Source organism: Leopardus geoffroyi, chromosome C1 (assembly GCF_018350155.1).
Source record: "Leopardus geoffroyi isolate Oge1 chromosome C1, O.geoffroyi_Oge1_pat1.0, whole genome shotgun sequence".
Classification (NCBI taxonomy): Eukaryota; Metazoa; Chordata; class Mammalia; order Carnivora; family Felidae; genus Leopardus; species Leopardus geoffroyi.
This window is the reverse complement of record NC_059328.1, coordinates 16998610-17018897: the sequence shown is the minus strand read 5'-3', so window position 1 is coordinate 17018897 and position 20288 is coordinate 16998610. Positions and strand designations below refer to the sequence as shown.

At 49.6% G+C, this 20288-nt stretch overlaps 1 protein-coding gene across 2 annotated transcripts; it reads left to right on the top strand.

Moving 5' to 3' along the window:
* Positions 1 to 327: 327 nt before the first annotated feature.
* On the top strand, positions 328 to 19763 carry LACTBL1 (lactamase beta like 1). 2 transcript variants are annotated; one of them, XM_045476074.1, is made up of 8 exons: positions 328 to 499; positions 856 to 928; positions 6237 to 6372; positions 8731 to 8840; positions 11090 to 11247; positions 12250 to 12488; positions 16056 to 16161; positions 17097 to 19763. In XM_045476074.1, exons 2-8 carry the CDS (start codon positions 917 to 919, stop codon positions 18073 to 18075), a joined length of 1740 nt encoding a protein of 579 aa, XP_045332030.1. In that variant the 5' UTR covers positions 328 to 499; positions 856 to 916; the 3' UTR covers positions 18076 to 19763. The 2 variants fall into 2 exon arrangements, with proteins under 2 accessions (XP_045332030.1, XP_045332031.1); XM_045476075.1 differs by lacking the exons at positions 328 to 499; positions 856 to 928; positions 6237 to 6372; positions 8731 to 8840; positions 11090 to 11247 and adding an exon at positions 11268 to 11840.
* Positions 19764 to 20288: the final 525 nt, after the last annotated feature.

Genomic DNA, 20288 nt, shown 5'->3' with positions numbered 1-20288 from the left:
GGCAGTGACAGAACTGGTTATCTGCATATTTAACAAATAGGTTGACCCCTGGAAGTCTTCAAACTGTGTTCCTTGGAGCCTGAGGTTCCTCAGAGGCAGCTGAAGAGCTGGTGTGGGGGATGGACAGGTCTGGGAGGCCTGTGGGTCATCTCTCTTGCACACTGGGCTTGCCAGACACTCCTTTTGGAGAGAGCGTTCCTCTTCCGGCCTGGAGCATCTTGGATCACGTGGTGCTGTCCAGGCTCTCTGACAGATGTGCCCCCCTCCCTGTTGCTGAGGGACCCCAGGAACTAATCCCAATGGCCGAGGGCACGTGGAGGGATTAGTGCCGGGGTAATCGGCACCACATCTGCCAGCCCCTGGGGAGCCTGGGTGAAGCCTGCACCTCAGAGCCCAGCCAGCCATCCCCGTCCCCTGGAACACGGGGACTCCTGGAGGGCACTGGCCAGCCGTGGCTGGGCCTGAATTGCCCTGTCCTACCTGAGCCTTCCAGAAGAGGGTGAGTTAGGGCTAAGAGTCTGGGGGTCTGAGTGGGTTGTTTCTGAGGCTGGACGGGGAGGCAGTGGTGGGGACACTGAGTGTCCTGATTTTCCTGGAACTGAGAGATCTGGGACTTTCAGTGCTAAAATCATGATAGACCCGGACAGACCTGGACAACTGGTCAAGCTCACAGGTTTTCTGAGTTCAGTTCCCTCTGCTTTCGAAGCAGAGCTTCACGAAGGGGAGGGTTTGCTTTGCCCCCTCCCACCCTCAGCCCCTATCCTTGTCTTCCAGCCTTTCTGTCCCCTCCTCTCTTTTCCAGCCTTCAGGACCTCTCTTTGCCTTCACTCCTCTGACTTGATTTCCCACTCACAGGGTCTCCCGGACTGTAGGGCTGAATCCTCAAGGAGCTGGAACCTTCCACACCTTGGAGAGAATGATGACCCAGGTGAGGCATAGCCCATGGAAACTTGCTTCAAATATTGGCCTAAATCACCCAAATCACCTTCATCACCTTCATCATCATCATCGCTAACATTTCTAGAATTTGCACTGTAGGCCAGGAACAGGTTTGAGTGTTTTACCTGTAATAACCCACTGAATTCTCAAAACAAACTCTCCTTCTTCACATCCCCAGGCCTCTGACTGGAGTGCCCCCCAATTCATCCCTATTACCTGTTCAGTGAAGCTTTCCCCCACCTCCCACCCGGAGGCTGAGTTCACGGGTACCTCAGAGACCCAAGAGTTGTATGCACATGCTCTGTTCACATCTCTCTCCCAGAGAAATTACTACACTAGTGACCAGCTAGTGAACAGTGTTCTAGGGGCTTTGCATGCATTATCTCATTGACCCTCACCTAAATTCTATGAGGTGTAGGAACGATGGTCCTTCCCGTTACGCAGACAAGAAAATGGAGACTCAAAGAGGTGAAGTCGTTCGTCCAAAGCCAGTAAGGGCAGAACCAGAATCAAGTCTTGCTTCACCTGGTTCCAGAGCCCTGGTGTGTGGCCAGTCTGCTGTCCTGCCGGCTCCATGGGGGACAGATGTTGGCCAAAGGCTCTGTGCCCTCAGGACATAGCACTGTGCCCAACACACAGATGGCCCTTGGAAATTGCATTCTGGATTAAGAAGTGGACGAGGAGGGTTGTACCAGAGTGGGCAGTGAGGAGAAAGGAGGAGAATGTCTTGGGGCCGTAGGCCACCTGGGGAAGGAGGTGGGGGAACTGTGGTTACGGGTGGGGCTTGGGGGAGCCAGGCTCTTCCTGAACCCCCACCCCCCTGCCTCATTTTCCAGCTGGGAAGGGAGAGGGGAGAGATGCCTGGTGCCTCCTACTGTAGAGTCAAAATGTGAGCAGCTGGTGAGCGGCTTAGAGGTTAAATACTGACCCCACCTTTGGGTCTGTTGGAATAAATCCTGAGATTGGAGACAGGCATGGGATGAGGCTGGGCTTCAGAGGAGAACTAGAGACTGGGGGTGCGGTTCACATGTGAGTCACATGTGAGGGGGGGGTGCAGTGGTGCAGAGCACAGAGCCAGAATCCCAGCTCTGTCATGTGCTGTCCACGACTTCGTTAAGTCATTTTAAGGTCTCTGAGTTTCATTCTTCGCTTGAAAATGAGATGCCCATATTCTGGTCATGCTATAGGTGCCTGTTGAGGGAGGTTAGGCTGCCCTCCCTTAGTGCCACCGGCCCTGCCCCAGTGGCCTTTTGCTTGTGCTCGAAAGGGAGCACCTTCCAACTTCCCTCCCATATAAACAATACCAGAAAGCCCCCCCCTCCGCTCCTCGAGGCTGAAGCACAGTCTTGTGTCTGATATTACTGATGACACCAGTGGAGACATCCTAATGCACTTGGGCTCCTTAATGGCTTCATTTTTTAAAAATGGAGGTATAGTTTGCATGCATTAAAAGTCACTCTTTCTGGTGTACAATTCTGAGTTTTGACAAATGCACACAGTCCAGACCGACCACGATCAAGACACAGAATGGTTCCATTGCCTACCACTGTCCCTTCTGTTCCTTTGTCATCTCCCCCATTCCTACCCCCAGGCAGCCACTGAATGGTCTTCTGTCCCTACAGTTTTGCCTCTTCCAGAATGTTACAAAAATGCAGTTGCACAGACTGTGGCTTTTTGAGCCTGGCTTGTTTCATTTAGCATAATGCGTTTGAGATTCCATTCCTTTACGCCTGCTGATCAGTATCCAATTGTACAGATATATCACAGTTTGTCCACTCACCAGTTGGGGGACATTTGGGTTATTTCCAACCTCTGGAAATTATGAATAAAGAGTGGCTTTAGTGGGAACCCCGAATTCTAGAGCTGGAAATCAAGTGAGATTTCCAGGTGTAAAAGGTAAACTCAACAAATAGTCAGTCCATCCTGCTAACAGCTGAAGACACAGAGGTCCAGAGAGGGGAAGAGACCCAGCCACAGTTATAACTGACTCAGGAAGTGGGGCTGAGATTTGAACCCAAGGCTTTCAACTTGCAGGGCAATGTAAAGTTCAAAACATATTTCTGAAACATCTGCCAGGGCCAGGCAGAGTAACAAGTGTTACAGGCATAAAGGCCAAGAAGGAATGATCCTGGTGCTGGAGACACCTGCCTCGGAGTAGGGAGCCAGACAAAGAAGCTAGCAGTAACCAGTGTAGGTTACTGTTACAATGCAAGAAGGGGTGTGCATGAAGCAGAGAGGAGAGGCCCTCAGTTCTGTCTGGGAGAGAATCAGAAGGCTCTGCAAATGCCCATGTATTTTCAGGGAAGAACACAAGTTTGTCAGGTGGAAAAGGATAGAAAGGGTCTCACAGACCCTCGCAGAGGGAACCTCCCTCACAGAGGGAATGGCAGGTACAAAGCAATGGAGAGTGGGATGTGGGGTGTGGGAGCCTAAAGATGCAAGGGGGAGGAGGGAGGCGGAGGAGAGGCAGGAAATGGCCGCATGGGATCTGCTGGGGTTATAGCAAGCCTCTCTGGCCAGACTGTTTACTGCAGGACAGTGCCTGTGCTCCGTAGGATTGAACAGAGAGAGAAGGAATCGAAACTCAGTGAGACCCTAGCGGAACACAGCCTACAGAGCAGGTGTTGGTACGGACAGGGGCTTAGTATGTTTCAGAGCCAGCGGCATACAAGTCAGTGGCACAGGGCTGGAATTAATTAATTAAATTTTTACTTATTTGAGAGAGAGAGAGCGTGAGTAGGGGTGGGGCAGAGAGAGTCGCAGGCACACTCCGCACAGGGCTCGAACCCACGAGCCGTGAGGTCATGACCTGAGCCAAAATCAAGAGTTGGACGATTAACCAACCGAGCCACCCAGGCGCCCCAGGACTGGAGTATTTAATAATCCGTGCTGAGATGACTGATGATCTGTATGGAAAAAATAAAATGAGATTTTCCTTCTTTACACCATAACCAAAATAGTTTTGTGTGTGACTGTAGAGAAATCTACATTTACCTCTGTATAACGTATTTCCTGTGCGTGCATGCACGCACACACACACACACACACACACATGCACACGCATACTCACAGCAAACAAAAAAGACAATATGGATGAATTTGATCGGCAGCAACCAAAACGCAAACCCAAATCCCTCTATATTCAACAATAGCTAATAGAGCTTACGACGTGTCAAAACAACGTACTTTAAAAATATTAACCTAGTAAAGCCTTACTAATTTATGAGGCAAGCACTATTATCACTTCCATTTTACAGGTGCAGAAACTGAGGCACAGAGAGGTTGAGTGACTTTCTTGAGGTCACACAGCCAGGAAATGGTTGAACTGAGATTCAGAATTAGGCAATCTGGCCACAGATTCACCACTACATGATTTTGCCTCCAACAAGTTATCATAAACTTAATGGGAACAGACAAAACACAAGCGAGAGTATCTGGAACTTATGCTGAACTCTAATAAACAAGGGAAGTTGAATAGGAACAAATAGGCCATGGATAAGAACAGTCCGTTCACAGAAAAGCAAACCCAAATATATACAGTAAACGCAGGAAAATGCATTCAAGCTTATTAGTAATCAAGAAAATGCAAGTTAAAAATAGCAATGAGGGGCGCCTGTCTGACTCTTGGTTTCAGCTCAGGTCATGATCTCTCAGTTCATGGGATCAAGCCCCGCGTTGGGCTCCGTGCTGACAATGCAGAGCCTGCTTGGGATTCTCTCTTTCCCGCCCTCTCTGTCCCTCCCTGCTTGTGTTCTCTCTCTCTCAAAATAAATAAACTTAAAAAAAAGTAGCAATTAGAGTCACAGGTGGCTGGAGTGTTAACTGAACAACTTTGGAGAGTAACGGGATAGTATCTATGAACCTGAAAAAGGCCACCCCTTACCACCCAGAAATTTCACTCCCAGGCACATGCTCTCAACTCAAATGCATAAAACAGTCGTGTTTTTAAGGCAGCCTGGCCCCAGACTCCATGTTCTAACTAGTATACTCTGAAGTATATTCACACAGCAGGATACTCTACAGAAGTCAAACCGAATAATGCAGAATACATGTACCATATGGGGGGGGGAGCAAGTTTCAGGAGGATAATACAGTAGGTTACAGTTTACATAAGTTTAAAAATGTGCAAAGTGATACTATGTGCTGTTTACGAAGGCACGAACACACAGTAAATGAATGAAAACAGGCATGGTAATGATGAACACCAAGATCATAATGGGTGCTACTTCTGGGAAGAAGGGGAGGAGGCTGGAATCTGCAGGTGGTACAAAAAGGGCTTCGCCTCCACCCAGAATGTTCGTTCATTCATTCATTCATTCATTCATTCATCATCAACTATTTATCAGGGTCTGCTATGTTTCAGGGACTGTTCTAGGCACTGGGAATACCACGGTGAGTAAAACAAATCACGAATCCCTGTTTTTCCTTTCTTTTCTTTTCTTTTTTCTTTTCTTTTCTTTTCTTTTCTTTTCTTTTCTTTTCTTTTCTTTTTTCTTTTCTTTTCTTTTCTTTTTCTTTCTTTCTCTTCTTTCTTTCTTTCTTTCTTTCTTTCTTTCTTTCTTTCTTTCTTTCTCTTTCTTTCTTCCCTCCCTCCCTCCCTCCCCCTCCCTCCCTCCTTCCTTCCTTCCTTTCATTTTAATGTGTATTTATTTATTTTGAGAGGGAGAGAGAGCACAAGCACAGGCAGGGCAGGGGCAGAGAAAGAGGGGGGAGAGTGAACGAACTCCTGTTTTCTAATGGGATGGGATGAACAGACCATAAACTAAACAAGGAGCTGACGCGGTACTTTTTAAAATGTAGAGATATGAGGAAAACGGGGTAAAATGTTAAGATCTAACAAGCTTGAGTGGTGAGTGCCCTTGGAGAATTCACACTCCATCAGGAGCACCAGCTAATACTAGTTGAACAGCCGTTGTATTAGAGAGCTGGACTCCCACCACAATGGAGGCTTGTCCAAAGTGCCTTGGAGGGGGTCTGGGCGAGGAGAGTTGGGGAAGGCTTCCTGGAGGAGGCGGCATTTCAGCCGGCATTAGCTATTTCACTAAGTACACAGGAGAGACATGGCATGCCCAGCAGAGGAAGCAGGCCATGCAAAAGCCCAGAGGTGCAGAGATACACGTGGCACAGCTGTTGAAGGGCTCACACTGGGAAGGACCTTGGTTTTACAGGTGTGATATCTGCCCCAAGCTGTGGGCTCTTGTGATGTCTGGGTGAACCTAAGGCATGGTAGGGGTCCCTCTTCTGCCTCCCTCTGGCTGACCCCCTTGGGGGCCGTGCTCTTGTCCTTCCCCTCCCAGGTGGGCTGGCAGCCCAGCGTGCCGAAACTGAAAAAGAAGTGGCTCTTCCCAGCTTCCTGCAGCTTCTTCTTCCTGCTCTCTGTGGTTATGACTGGCTGCTTCCTGTGGCAATATCACCTCCCCAAGCTGGACACCAGTGAGTGCACAAGCATCCTTGACTTCCTTCCTATCCCTGTGGGGCCTGGGAGCCTGGAGCTGATGCACCTGATTTGAGGGTGTAGGGGCAAGACCACAAGATTTGGACTCAGAAGCTCTGGCCTTCATTCTGACTCCAACCCTCACTAGCTGTGTATCTTTGGACCAGTCAAGGGACCTTTCTGTGTCATGTTGCCCTTGGGTATAAAATGAGGATCCTAATGCCACTGGGGTTTCCTTAAACCACCCAGTCTGGCTGTAAAGCTCAGGGTCTCCCAATAGGTAAAACAGAGTTTCTCTTGCCTGATCTTCAGCCCCCATGGTAGGATCTCCAGGCCCTACCCCCACCCCTTTAAAGATCTCCCCCCCCCCACCCCCGCCAGGTATATCGAAGACCCTGGGAGGAACAACGAGGTGTCCGTGGACAGAAGCTGCCATTTGTTGGAGCCTCTCCATCCTGGGCCGGTCAAAGCTTGGCTAGTGAACCACTGCTGCTGGCAATGTCCACCAGGCCCTTTGTTGCTATAGCAACCCCTGCACCCTCCAACCTGGATCATCCAGAATCCCAGTTCTCTGCTAACGCTGGGGAGAATGTCTCTCTCCATTCCTCTTGTGTTACAGATGCCCAAGGCTTGATGAGGTGGCCTGGGCTCCCAAATTCCCACAGAGACATTGTGCAGAAATGGCTCCTTTTATTTTCTTGCTGGCTTTTTCCTCTCCCACCCCAACCTGTTCTTTCTAGGGTATATTCTTTTATCAGGGGCTTCTCAGTCCCTCAAGCAAACAGTCCTCAAGTAGGCAGGTCAGCCTGTCCTAAAGGACCATGCTTCTCCAACGGTCAAAGTACCAATCCAAAGCAGATCAATTATTACTATAAATACGTACAAACGAAATTAAATGAAAAAAAAAAAACTATAAAACAGAAGCTCAAGTTTTAAGATTCCACACAAAATTACCACATTAAACTGCTATAGAAGTTTCTAAATGTGTGCGCTCAAATTTTGTACTTAATTTGTCACGAATGGGAAACAAACAGTTTGTGGACCTGCTTGGGTCCATCACCGGGTCCATCACCGTCCACGGTGATCTAAGTCCTCTCCCTTGCATGGGTACTACCTGAGAGGTTGTTAGAAATGAGAACGCCCTGCCTCCATCCCGTATCTACTGAATCAAATATGCATTCAAATATTTCCAGATGACTTTTTGGGCACGTGCATTATTTTTTTAAGGTTTTATTTATTTTTGAGAGAGAACTTTTGAGAACGGGAGAGGGGCAGAGAGAGGGGGACAGAGGATCTGAAGCGAGCTCCTCACTGAGAGCAGGGCTCGAACCCACTAACTGTGAGATCATGACCCAAGCCGAAGTCAGATGCTAGAACGGCTGAGCCACCTACGCGCCCCTGTGCATGTGCATATTAATGCAGCGCTGTAGGCACCAGCCCTACCTGAGTCCCAGGCTGAGCAAAGCTTAGGTTTTGGCCAAGACCTCCCTACTCCAATGATTAAACCTATGTCATGGATTTGTTGAGAGATCTTCCTTAAGGTGCACAATCGATTTGTCCTGACAAAGTCACAAGGCCAGCCGGATTCAAGAGGTGGGAGGAGCTGGAAGGATTTGCTGCCATAGTGAGCCTCCCACAGAGAAGCTCCTCTCAGTTCTGAGTAGGATTTGAGGAGCGTGCAGCTCCTCTGGGCGCTTTCACCCTCACTACCCTACACTGCTTTCTGAGGATGAGGGGAGTTCTGGGGCCCGTGCGATGATCTCTCAGCCTGAATCCTGTCCTGCCAGGGCCCACACCTTCTCCCCAGAGGTTCCAAGGAAGCCATACACCTGGACCAAAGCAGAATGGGACTTAGACCTGATATTCCAGACACACGGCTCTGGTGACAGAGGCACTGGCCTTATGATTTAGGCCTGAAGCCTAAGCGGGGCCCAAGTCCACCTCTCCACTCAAATATATAATCTGAACTAGAGAAACAGAGGCAGACAGACAGACAGACATGGTTGAGCCTGCCCCAAGGAGCTAGAACTTTTCTAACTCCTCTGACTACATGGAGGGAGAAAGCTGGTCATACAAGAGAAAAGGGCTGCCAACCAGGAGCCTTGGCCTAATTGGTATTTTGAAGGCCAATCATCAGGTGGTGGGTGTGGGACTGTCCCTTCTCCTCTCAGGCATACGCCCCCATGGTGGGCGCTGTGCCCTGCTATCTATCTCCTGGTGAGGCTGTTGCCAGCTGGGAGGGCCAGCCCCAAGGCATGGTTCTGGCCTTTGCTGCCACCTTCCTACCTCTTCTAGGATGATCTCTAGACTCCTACCCTGAGCTCTGTCCCCCACTCACCATGTGATGCTCCCTATAGGTTTCTTGGGACCAGAGGTGGCCTCTGCCCCTGTGAGGATGTGTCCTCGACACCCTGAGCCTGTGCCGCTGGCCCACCCCCTCCCTGTGTTGAAGGAGGCCCTGGAAAAGGTCAGTGATGACCCAAGAGGGAACTGGGCGTGTGTGCTAGGCCTGGGGGATGAAGGGGAGGGCACGTTCTGTGCACTGGCAGGGGCATTTACTCATGCATTCAACATATAATCCTTGAGTACCTACTTTGGGCTAAGCACCAGGGACATGGCAGGAAGAAGATACTGTCCTGCTCTCAAGAAGCTACTAGTCTGGAAGAGTGAGGATAGGGGACATTTAGGGAACTGCGGGGGCACAAAGAAATTGGCTTTGGGGTCAGGCAAGGCTTCTGGAGGGAATGGTGTCTACTTTTTTTTTTTTTTTTTTTTAATTTTATATTTGAGAGAGAGAAAGAGAGACAGAGACAGAGAGTAAGCAGGGGAGGGGAAGAGAGATGGAGAGAAACGGAAGCAGGCTCCAGGCTCTGAGCTGCAGGCTGTCAGCACAGAGCCTAACACGGGACTTGAACTCATGAGCAGTAAGATCATGACCTGAGCCGAAGTCGGACGCTTAGTGGACTGAGCCACTCAGATGCCCTGGGAATGATGTCTAAACGGAGATGTGAACAAGTAGGAAGTACCAGGTGATATGCATTTATACAGTAAGGGAGACTGAGGGAGGGAAGCATGTGCTCCGGATAGAGGGACCAGCATGTGCACAGGTCCAGAAGCAGCAGAATGAGTGCAAGGCACACACAGAGAACCACCAGGGAATTCAGGCTGCTGGGGCTGCAAGTGGGGGAGGGAGAAAGGTGGGACGGGGGGGGGGGGGGGAGGAGGACACAGCCCATATCACAGAGGCCATTGCAATGTAATTAAGCACACACACCTTATAACACAATTCTTACCACTGCATGATGGCCTGACGCTAGAGGGGGTTGTTGGCCAGCTCACTCCGCTTAGGAGACACACAGACAAATGAAACACGACTGGAAGTGTACAAGCAGCAGCACAGCGGAGGGATGTGAAACTGTCATCCAAGGAACGGTTGAAGGGAAGGCAGGTGACGTGTCCATGTAAGAGAAGGCCTGGGCAGAGACACCATCACTGTCTGCAAGTACCTGAAAAGCTTTAGTGAAGGAGAGGGAGCAGAACGGTGCTATGAGGCTCCAGGATCATAGCAATTAAAACAAGAAATAGCAACAGGAATCGTAGCCGGCTTCTAGTGGGCACCTAGTATGCGGTAGCTTCTTTATACAAATGCCTCATGAATCCCTATCTAGAGAGGAGGAAACTGAGGCACACAGAGGCAAAGTCAGTGCCGGGGTGGAAACCACGCATGCACAGAACTCAATTCTGGACCTGCTAAATCACTTGGCAAGGAGGTCTCGCAGTTAATTAGGACCTACGGCTGGAGTTAGCCTGGGGTCCTAATCCTGACTCCACTAACCATTAGCCACTTGGGCAAGTCGCTTCATATCTCATAGACTCAATCTTCTCATCTGTAACATAGGGAGAAATTTAGCACTGGCTTGTTGTGGATTAAATGAGACAATGCATGGGGTGCCTGGGTGGCTCAGTCAGCTAAGCGTCTGACTTCAGCTCAGGTCATGATCTCACAGCTTGTGAGTTCGAGCCCCGTGTAGGGCTCTGTGCTGACAGCTCAGAGCCTGGAGCCTGCTTCGGATTCTGTGTTTCCCTCTCTCTCTCTGCCCCTCCCCCACTCACACTCTGTCTCTCTGTCTCTCTCTCTCAAAAAAAAAAAAAAAAAACCCACTAAAAAATGTAAAAAAAATGAGACAATGCATGAAAATCACTTTATATTGTGCCTGGCACATTCTAAATGTCCAATAACTTTGGATGTTAACATTGTCACTGTATTTCATTATTGAAAACAATGTCCTTTCAATAAATGTTCAAAGAGGGTCTATGGGCCTCTATAGTGAATCCTCCAACATTAGGGGGTCAGACCAGGCCTTCCTGAGGTTTTCTAGGGCAGCAGACAAGGGTTCAATGACATCAGTAGTTTAACCCCTCTCTCCTTTTACATTTTCCCAAAGAAATTTTCTTTGAACAGAAATCCTTCGAGGAAGCCCTACATAAAAACAAATTTAGAGGAGCTGCTCTGGTTGTAACTGGGTGGGGGTCCAATCCCAGGGGGTCTGAGAACCTGAGGTCTGAGGCTCCAGCCACGAGTGGGGGGGGGGTGCCGAGAATGGAGGGGGTCCCGGCAGGGGGCGCTGTGTGCAGGGTGTGGTGTGGGAATGGGTAGGGCAAGCAGGACCAGAGGGGTGTTTGTCTGTGCCTGCACTCCTGCTCTTCTCCTCCAAGGTGGACAGGATCCTGCGTCAGGCACTGTCTGCCCCGGGCCTGGCTGCCATGTCTGCAGTCGTCATCCACAATGACACCGTGCTCTGGACCGGGAACTTTGGGAGGAAGAATGGATCAGACCCGGCCTCTGGGCCCCCCAATGAATACACTATGTACCGGTCAGCTGGGTGACCTCTGGGGTCCTGTGGAGGGGGGCATGGGATGGGAGGACAAGGGAGACCTAGGAGGTAGGGGGACTCAAGAGAATCATGACTGGGGGTCCAAGCTGCCAGGACCCTTTATTAAGTCCTGACAATTTTATAGATGAGGAGACTGAGGGCCAGAGAGGACCAGAGAGTGCCCAACATCACACCACAGGGGTAACAAGTCAGGAAGGAATCTCTTCTGGAGAGCCCTTAGCCCAGAACCTCCCTAACTAGAAAACGCTCCCTGTGTCCCACCTCCCACACCCTACTATATGCCACGAAGGAACTGTAACCAGTTCTTGGGCCCTTGCCCCGGGTTGCTGTTAGTTGGCAGCAGCAGTCCAGACTGAAGAAACTTGGGACCCCCTGCGGCACACCCAGAGTCTCCCCTCCTAGGTGCTGCCTGCAGGATCCTCCAAGCTGACAATGCAAAGGGGACACGTTCACTCCCAGAGACACTGTGAGGATTACAGAGGTTCCATTCACACTGCACCTGCCATGTGCCAGGCCTGGGCCCACAACTGCATTTGCTATCACTTACTCAACACTTGCTACCTACCTTCCAGGTATGTTGCCAAGCACTTCACATGCCCGATCTCGCTCAATCTTTTCTACAACCTGTGAAATGGACAATGAAACAGAACCTGAGAGAGATCTAGTACTTGCCCAAGACCACTTGGCTAGTAAGAGGCAGAGGTACATGATCCCAACCTACGTCTGTCCCAGAATGGGAAGGGCTTGGGTTAAGGCCTGGCACGGGGTAGGCACTCAAGAGTGTCCACCTGCCACTGTGCTATGTTCTCGAACATCCCAAAGGCAGTTCTACAGAGACTGCTGAATTTCCGTCTGAGACACTGAAGAGGGTGGACTCAGTGCTTTCCTAGAGCATTAGAAAGTTGGGACCTGGGGTGCAGGACGGAGGTTGTAAGGCCAACTGTATATCCTCTGCACCCTTGTGTGCTTAACACTTCCCAGAATCTCCAGCATCTCTAAGATCTTTCCAGTCCTCATGCTGTATCGGCTGTGGGAGGAGGGCACTGTAGCCTCTCTAGATGACCCTCTGGAGCGGTATGCCAGCACCTTCACCATTAACAACCCGTTGGGCATGGCATCAGCCCCTGAACAACAGAGCTTGATGGATGAGTTGGAGAAGGTGGGCCCAGCCCCAAGGCCTTCGTCCGTCACCCTCCGAAGGATGGCCAGCCAGCTCTCAGGTGAGCAGCCCTGAAGTTTTGCAGCTCAACCCAAACCATTTCAGGGGCGGGAACTGAGCAGCAGGTTCTCATGCAGCCAGGCTGGCCACACCTCCCTCTCACCTGCCCTGGATGGTGGACCAGGGGTAGAAAGATCTGGTGAGGTAAAAGCGGAGGTGAAATCTGGGAGTTTAGATCAAGGGGACAAATCAAGATCAGTTGGCAAGTTGAAAGTCAAGATCTGCTTATTAGGTCAAGAACAGGTCAATATTTGTACACAGATCTACAATGAAGACCTAATTTCCCTCAATATACAAAGATTACGTACAAATCAATACAAAGACTAACAACGCGACAGAAAAATGGGTGAAGAATAGGAACAGAATAGACAATTCACAGGAAAGGAAATACAAATGGCCCTTAAGACTATGAAAACATATTAAAAGATGTTCAACCTCATTCATAACAACAAAAACGCAAATTAAAACCACGGAGAGACATTTTTCCCTTGGCAAAGGCCAAAATGGTGGGTACACTGGGTTGGTGAGGTTATGGTGAACTAGACCCTCTGATGCATCAGTGGTGGGAATTTACATTGGTGCAACCTGGATGGGGGACAATGATAATATCAACCACAATTAAAAATGCATAGATCCTTTGGCTCAGCAATTACCCTTCTAGGAGATTCTCTTACAGATGTATTCACACATGTGTGGTGTGAGGTCGGCATGCATTCACTGCAGCGCTGTTTGTAACGGCAAAAGACTGAAACACCTACATATCTATAAGCAGGGGAGTGGCTAAACAAACTGTAACACAGCTATATAATCAAATCAGATGTAGCATTAGAAAAAAGGGGAATAATGTTGTCTATGTACTGAGATGGAATAAGATACAGTGTTAAGTGGGGGAAAAAGCTCAAACAGCATATATTATATGCTACCATTTGAATAAATAAAATAATATACACACAAAGTGCACATATGTGTATGAATGAATACGTATAAGAATGTGTAATGTACATATTACTCTATAATACGTTTATATAAACTAAATGGACATACATGTGCCTGCCATTTTTTTAAGTTTACTTATTTATTTTGAGAGAGACAGAGAGAGAGAGAGCGCGCACAAGCAGGGAGAGGGGCAGAGAGGAGACAGAGGATCCCAAGCAGACTCCACGCTGTCAGTGTAGAGCCAGACATGGGGCTCAAACTCATGAACCTTGAGCCAAAACCAAGAGTCAGACGCTTAACCCACTGAGCCACCCAGGCTCATCGTTCATTTGAAACGATGCCATTTCATTATTTCAAAAGGCCTGAGGTCTTAGTCAACGGACATGGCTGGTTATCACTCCTGAGCCCAGGTGGTGTACCCGAGGTTCAGCGAGAAGATGGAACCTCCTGAAGCAGCTCAGGCAGGACAGGGTCACTCTTCTTGGGGGAGGGTGGCCTGATGGTTAAGGGCATGAGCACTGAACTTCCAGCTCTGCCTTCTCCCAGCTGGGTGATCTTGGGCAAGTCATTGAACTTCTCTGAGCCTTATTTTCTCCCCTGTAAAATGACTGTGGTTTGCCTTATTATTGGGGATTAAATGAGATAATGAGTGTAAAACACTTAGCAGAGCTCCTGGCACACAGCAGGTACTTGTCAATGTAGCTTTGGTTATTTTAGCCAGGGTTAGACCTAGGTGCAGTGGGGCCTGATGAGGATGTAATTATGGGGGTCCTCTTTAAGAATGCATTATTAAAAATTCCAAGTTAGATATAGGCCTTGGAAGGGGCCATGCAGGTAAAGAGCCTTCAGGCTTACTTAGGCTCTTCCTGCATCCTGTTCAATCCACCTGGGTTATAACTCTGACTCCAGGGCTCCCTCTAGGGGTGTATTGTGGACTCTTCTTCATCCATACCCAGGGAACCAAGCCCAGGGTGCTTGGTTAGTTTAAAAATATCCTACATGTCTTCTACAGTCCCAAGGGGCCAGCTGAGGCAACAGCTGCCTGAATAACTCTGTTCTAGGCTCTCAATGTCTTTTATGATCGGCTCTCACTGTAATCTACAGCTGTCTCCCGTTCCTGGAGCTTTTCATCCATTCTCTGAGTTAAGCCTTCTAACACTTCCTAGGGAAACCACAGCAGGTGTTGCAGTCCATTTAAAGAGGATCAAGTAGAGGCTCAGAGAGGTAAGGTACGTGGTTTGTGGCCACACAGCAAGAAGTTCCAGAGTCAGAACTTACACCCGGGGCCTGGGACTCCATCTCCCAGTTGCTCAGGCCAAAAGCCTTTGAGTCACCCCTGATACCTCCAACCCCCATACCTTCCACATCCCCTCAAGTAGCAAATTCCGTTGGCTCCACACTCAAAGTAGATCCAGAACCCAACCCGTCCTCACCACTTCCACAGCTGGCTCCCGAGTCCCAGCCACCATGAAAAAAATGCGGATTTTTCAAGTCTCCTTATAGGCTTCCTTGCTTCTGCCCGCCCCCCCCCTCCCCCCACGCCAAGTCTGTTTTCAAACAGCAACTAGAGCAACCCTGATGAAATATACGTCAGATTTCATCACTCCTCTGCTCACGACCTCAGCCATGGTCACATCCGACTCAGAGAAAAGGCCAAGTCCTTCCAGTACCATATAGCACCCCATGACACCTGGTGCCTACAACCCCAGTACTTCTCACCTCCAAAGTCTTCCCCTTCTCCCTCTTCAGCCACACTGGCTATTCCACACTGGTCCTCAAACAAGCTAAGTCACTCCCGCCTCAGGGCCTCCACACTTGGCTGTTCCACACCTTCCCTCTGCATGACATTCTTCCCTCACTGCTGCTTGGCTCTCCCCCTCTCCTCCTCCAGCTCTCACCTGCTCAAGGGTCACCGTCTCTGTGAGGCCTTCCTCTGATCACCTTGTATCAAATAACAATCCCTCCTTTCTTACCCCATAGCACGAGTATTTATTTATCATCTGTCCCCTCCACTAGAATGGAAACTCCATGTGGTCAAGGACTTTATTTTGTTCACTACTGAATGCCCAGGACCCAGAACAGACCTTGGAACAAAACGTGGTGCTTGAAAACTATTGCCGGGTAGAGGGATGGAAAGAATCCCAGTCCTGTAATCCTTCCCATACGTGTCACATCCAATAAACAAAAAATTCCAAGTGGTCAGAGAAGCCAGTTTGGCAAAACCTGTTTGGGTACTGACCTCAAGAATTTTATGGAATCAAACTTCTGTGGGTTGGTGATAACAATTATTTTTTTGAGCAGTTACTATGGCCAGGCCCCAAGCTGAGCATTTATCTCACCTGAGCCCTATGATATAGGAAATTAAATGATTTCCCTTGTGTTCCCTGGGAAAATAGGGAAGGGAAGACTGGGGAAGATAGGAAGATAGGAAGACTGGAGCTCAGAGAGGCTAAGTGACTTGCCCAACCAAACACAGGGAGGGTTAGAGTCCATGCTAGACTTTTTTTTTTTTTTTGAAGTGATTCTGCGGTCATTATCTCTCAATTCACGGAAGGTGGGGGAGGGAGTGCATCCGGGGGCCACTATCCCACCTTCAGCTGGCCCAGCAGTTCTGATCACTGCTCTTCCCCAGGGCTGCCCAGAAGGCTCCGCTCTACTTCCCTGCTGTGGAGGGGCAGCACCCAGGAGGCCCTGAGCCTGCTCAAGGATGATGTGCTGGTGGCAGACCCGGGAACCAGGTGAGGAGTGTGTCTGAGGCCCCACCCACATTAGGAACCTCCAGAGGTGACACATCCCTCCTAGGAGAGAGCCTGAGTCGCCTCACCCTAGACATCTGGAACCAAGGGAGATGCAGGGACCCCTGAATGCATCCCCTAGTCCACAGCTGGGAAGACAGGCCCAGACAGGCTGGCACCGCAAGGCAGGGGGAAGCTGGGCCCAGGTTCAGTTCTGTGTGAACCTCGTATTCTGTCGATTCACCAACTCAACTTTTATCGAGCACCTACTCAACCGAGATACAACACCTACCTACTGAGATACAGCAGGGAGCCAATTACAAGCAGCCTTTCCTCATGTAGTGTGCATTCTTGTGAGTGAACAGTGAACTTACTCTTTTTTTAAGTTTCATTTATTTATTTTGAGAGAGAGCACGAGAGCACACATCCAGGGGGAAGGCAGAGAGAGAGGAAGAGAAAGAACCCCGAGCAGGATCTGTGCTGCTTGAGCCCATGAACTGTGAGATCATGACCGGAGCTGAAATCAAGAGTCTCACGCTTAACTGACTGAGCCAGCGAGGTGCTCCAGGACTCTAGTTTTCCACTTGATAAAATCAGTTATACTAAAGTAAAAAAGACCAAAAAGATTTGTTTTACCACTTTCCCAGATGTGTTGCTGTGTCCAACTCTTCCCCAAGTTGCCGTGTGACTCTGGGCAGTTCTGCCCCTCTCTGGTCCTTAGTCTTCCCAGATGTAGGATAGTGCCTTGTAGTCAATCATCTCTGGGGTCTCTGCTGGGTCTGACCACCTGGGATGCAGTGAAGCAGGTTCCTTCTCAACCGCGCCCAGTCCAACGAACCTCTGGTGGCATCTCGGTCTGAGCAGGTGGGGCCCGGCTCTTCAGGGCCTGGAGATGCTCACCCACGGCCGCATCCCAGTTTCCACCCCTCCTCTTCCAGGTGCCATTACAGCACTCTGGCCTTCTCGCTTCTGGCCCATGTCCTCGCAGCGCACACTGCTCAGGGCGACTACCAGCGCTGGATCCTGGAGAACGTGCTGGAACCGCTGGGCATGGAGGACACGGGCTTCGACCTCACGCCCCTAGTGCGCGCCCGCCTGGCGGCTGGCTTCTACGGCAGCGGCCGGCCGGCGCCGCTCTACGACCTGGGCTGGTACCGGCCGTCCGGCCAGATGTACTCCACCCCGGCGGACCTGGCCAAGCTGGCCATGGTGCTCCTGGGCGGCGGGCCCCCGCTCCTGCGGCCCGACGCGGCCAAGGCCCTGCTGGCGCCGCTGCTGGCCTGCTCGGGCGCCTACTTCGCCAACGAGACGGGCACCCCGTGGGAGTTCCACGCGCAGGGGGGCTACCGCGTGGTGCGCAAGGACGGCGACCTGGACGGCTACGCCGCCACCTTCTCCCTGGTGCCGCCGCTGCGCCTGAGCCTCGTGCTGCTGCTGGCGGGGCCGCGGCCACCCGGGCGCGACCTGGTGGCGCAGGCCTACGACGTGCTCCTGCCCGCCATGGAGAGGGCCCTACGCGAGGCCGAGCCCAGCCCCGCCCCGCCGCCCAGCGCGCGCCCCTTCGCCGGCTACTTCACCTTCGCCAACCAGACTTTCTACGAGGTGCGCCCCGGGCCGGAGGGCGAGCTGCGCCTGCGCCAGTTCGGGCCCCGCGTCGAGGCGCTGGTGCCCCCTGCGTTCCGCACGCTGGCGCTGCGTCACCTGCGCGGCCGCGTCTTCCAGCTGCACGTGGCCCGCGAGTTCCCCTGCGAGCTGCCGCTTGGCGACGCCTGGCTCTCCCTTGAGGCGCAGCACGGGCAGCTAGTCAACTTCTACCCCTTGGACCGCCACGGACTGTCCCCTGGCTTCGACGTGCCGGGCCTGAACACCTACAGGGTGCTGCGGCTGCAGCGCAAGCCCGTATTCAAGACCCAGTGACCGCGGGCTCTGTCGGGAGCCTCCCCCTTGCTGGCCTCCGGGCTTTCCGATCTAGAGTTGGAAAGGCGGAGCTGGGGAGATGTGTTAGAGGAGCGAGTAGTTGGCAAAGTGGGGTAGGGTGTTTGCTGCTCAGAGTGTGGACCGCGGACCACAGCTGTTTTTTGTCCACGGGGTGGAAGAGTTCAGTACGGAAATTTAGAGTAAACATTTAGAAACTTTCATAGCAAGTTGATAGAGCCCCTTTGGGCTTGTATTTTGTCTTCGTACTAAAAATCAACTGAGTTTTAATTTATATAAAATGAAATGCACACGTTATCAGGGTACCGTTCCATGATTTTGACATTTATGCCCACTATAATCAAGATATGGAAAATTTCCATTATCCCTCAAACGTCTTTGCTATTCTTTTGCGGTCAGTCCCCTTCCCTGCACCCAGCCACCGATCTACTTTTATCATCGTGGATGATTTTGCCTGTTCTGGAGTTTCATATAAATAGAATCATACAGTGTAGCCTTTTGGGTCGTCCCCCCGCCCCCAGCATGACGTTTTTGAGGTTCACCCATGTCTGTGTGTGTATCAAAAGTTTGTTCCTTTCTATTGCGAAGTAGCATTCCACTGTATGAGTACACCACATTTGCTCATCCCTTCACCTGTTGATGGACGTTTGGGTTGTTTCCAGATTGGGGCTGCTATGAAAAAGCATTCCTGTATAAGTCTTTTTGTGAATACATGTTTTCATTTCTTTTGGTAAATATCTAGGCAAGCCGTGAAGTTTTCCAAAGCACTTGTACCATTTTACATTTCCACCGGCAATATGTGACCCTTCTGTTACTCCACGTCTTTGTGAAAACTTAGCATTGTCAGTCTTTCCAACTTTAGGCATGCTAGCGGTTGTGAAGTCCTGTCCCACTGTGGTTTTAATTGCATTGTATTGCTCATATTGTAGAAATTCTTTCTATGCTCTGGATACAAGTGCTTTGTCAGAGCTGGTATTGCAAATCTTTGCAAGTCTTTGGTTTGCCTTTCCAGTTTCTTAATGATGTCTTTTGGTGAAGAGCAGAAGTTTTAAAATGTTGATGGCTTTTATGCCTGTTGGATCTAATACAAAATTTAAGCTAGCGTTTTGCATGTCCGTTTAAAAATTAAACTTTATATTTTGAGGTAATTGTAGATTCACATACAGTCAAAAGAAATAACCAGTGTACCATTAATCCACTTTCCTCCGATGGAAACATCTTGCAAAACTGTAGTACGATATCATAAGCAAGTTGATAGAGTCATTGACATTGATGGAGTCAAGACAGAGAACATTTTCGTCATCACAAGAATCCCTCTTGCCCTTTTCTAGCCATGCCCAGTTGCTTACCAACACAACCCCCTCCTGAACTCCTAGCAACCACCAATCTGGTTTCCATTTCTGTAATTTTGTCATTTCAAGAATATTATATGTATGGAGTCATACAATATGTAATTTGGGGGGACTTTTTTTTTCACTCAGCATAATTCTCTGGAGATTTTCAAGTGGTCGCAAGTATCAACAGCTTTTTTCTTTTTGTTGTAGAGTAATAGTTGCATGGTGTGGATGCCCCACAGTTTATTTAACCATTCATTTGATGAAGGATGTCTGGCTTGTTTCCAATGTTAGGCTATTACGAATAAAGCTGCTAGGAACGTTTGTTTACAGGTATCTGTGTGAACATAAGTTTTTTATTTCTCTGGGACAAATGCCCAGGAGTGCAACTGATGAGCCATATGGTAGGGTTTTTGTTTGTTTGTTTGTTTTTGTTTCTTTTTAAAGAAACTGATGAACTGTTTTCCAGAGTGGCTGTACCATTTTATAATCCAATCAGCAATGTATCAGTATGTATATGTATGTATACACACACACACACACACACACACACACACACACACATATATACAGTTATATATGTATATAGTTTCCCTGCATTTGTGCCAGCATTGGTCACTATTATTATTTTTGTAATTGTAATTTCTTAATCATGAATGACGTTGAATACCTTTTCATGTGCTTTTTTGCCATCTGTATATCCTCTTCGGTGAAACGTCTCTTTATGTCTTTTGCCCATTTCCTGATTGGATTTCTAAGAAATTGTTGAGTTTTGAGAGTTCTTTACATATTCTAGATACTAGTCCCTGGTTTCAAATATGTTCCAGTCTGTAGCTTGCCTTAACAGACTTAACGCTCTCA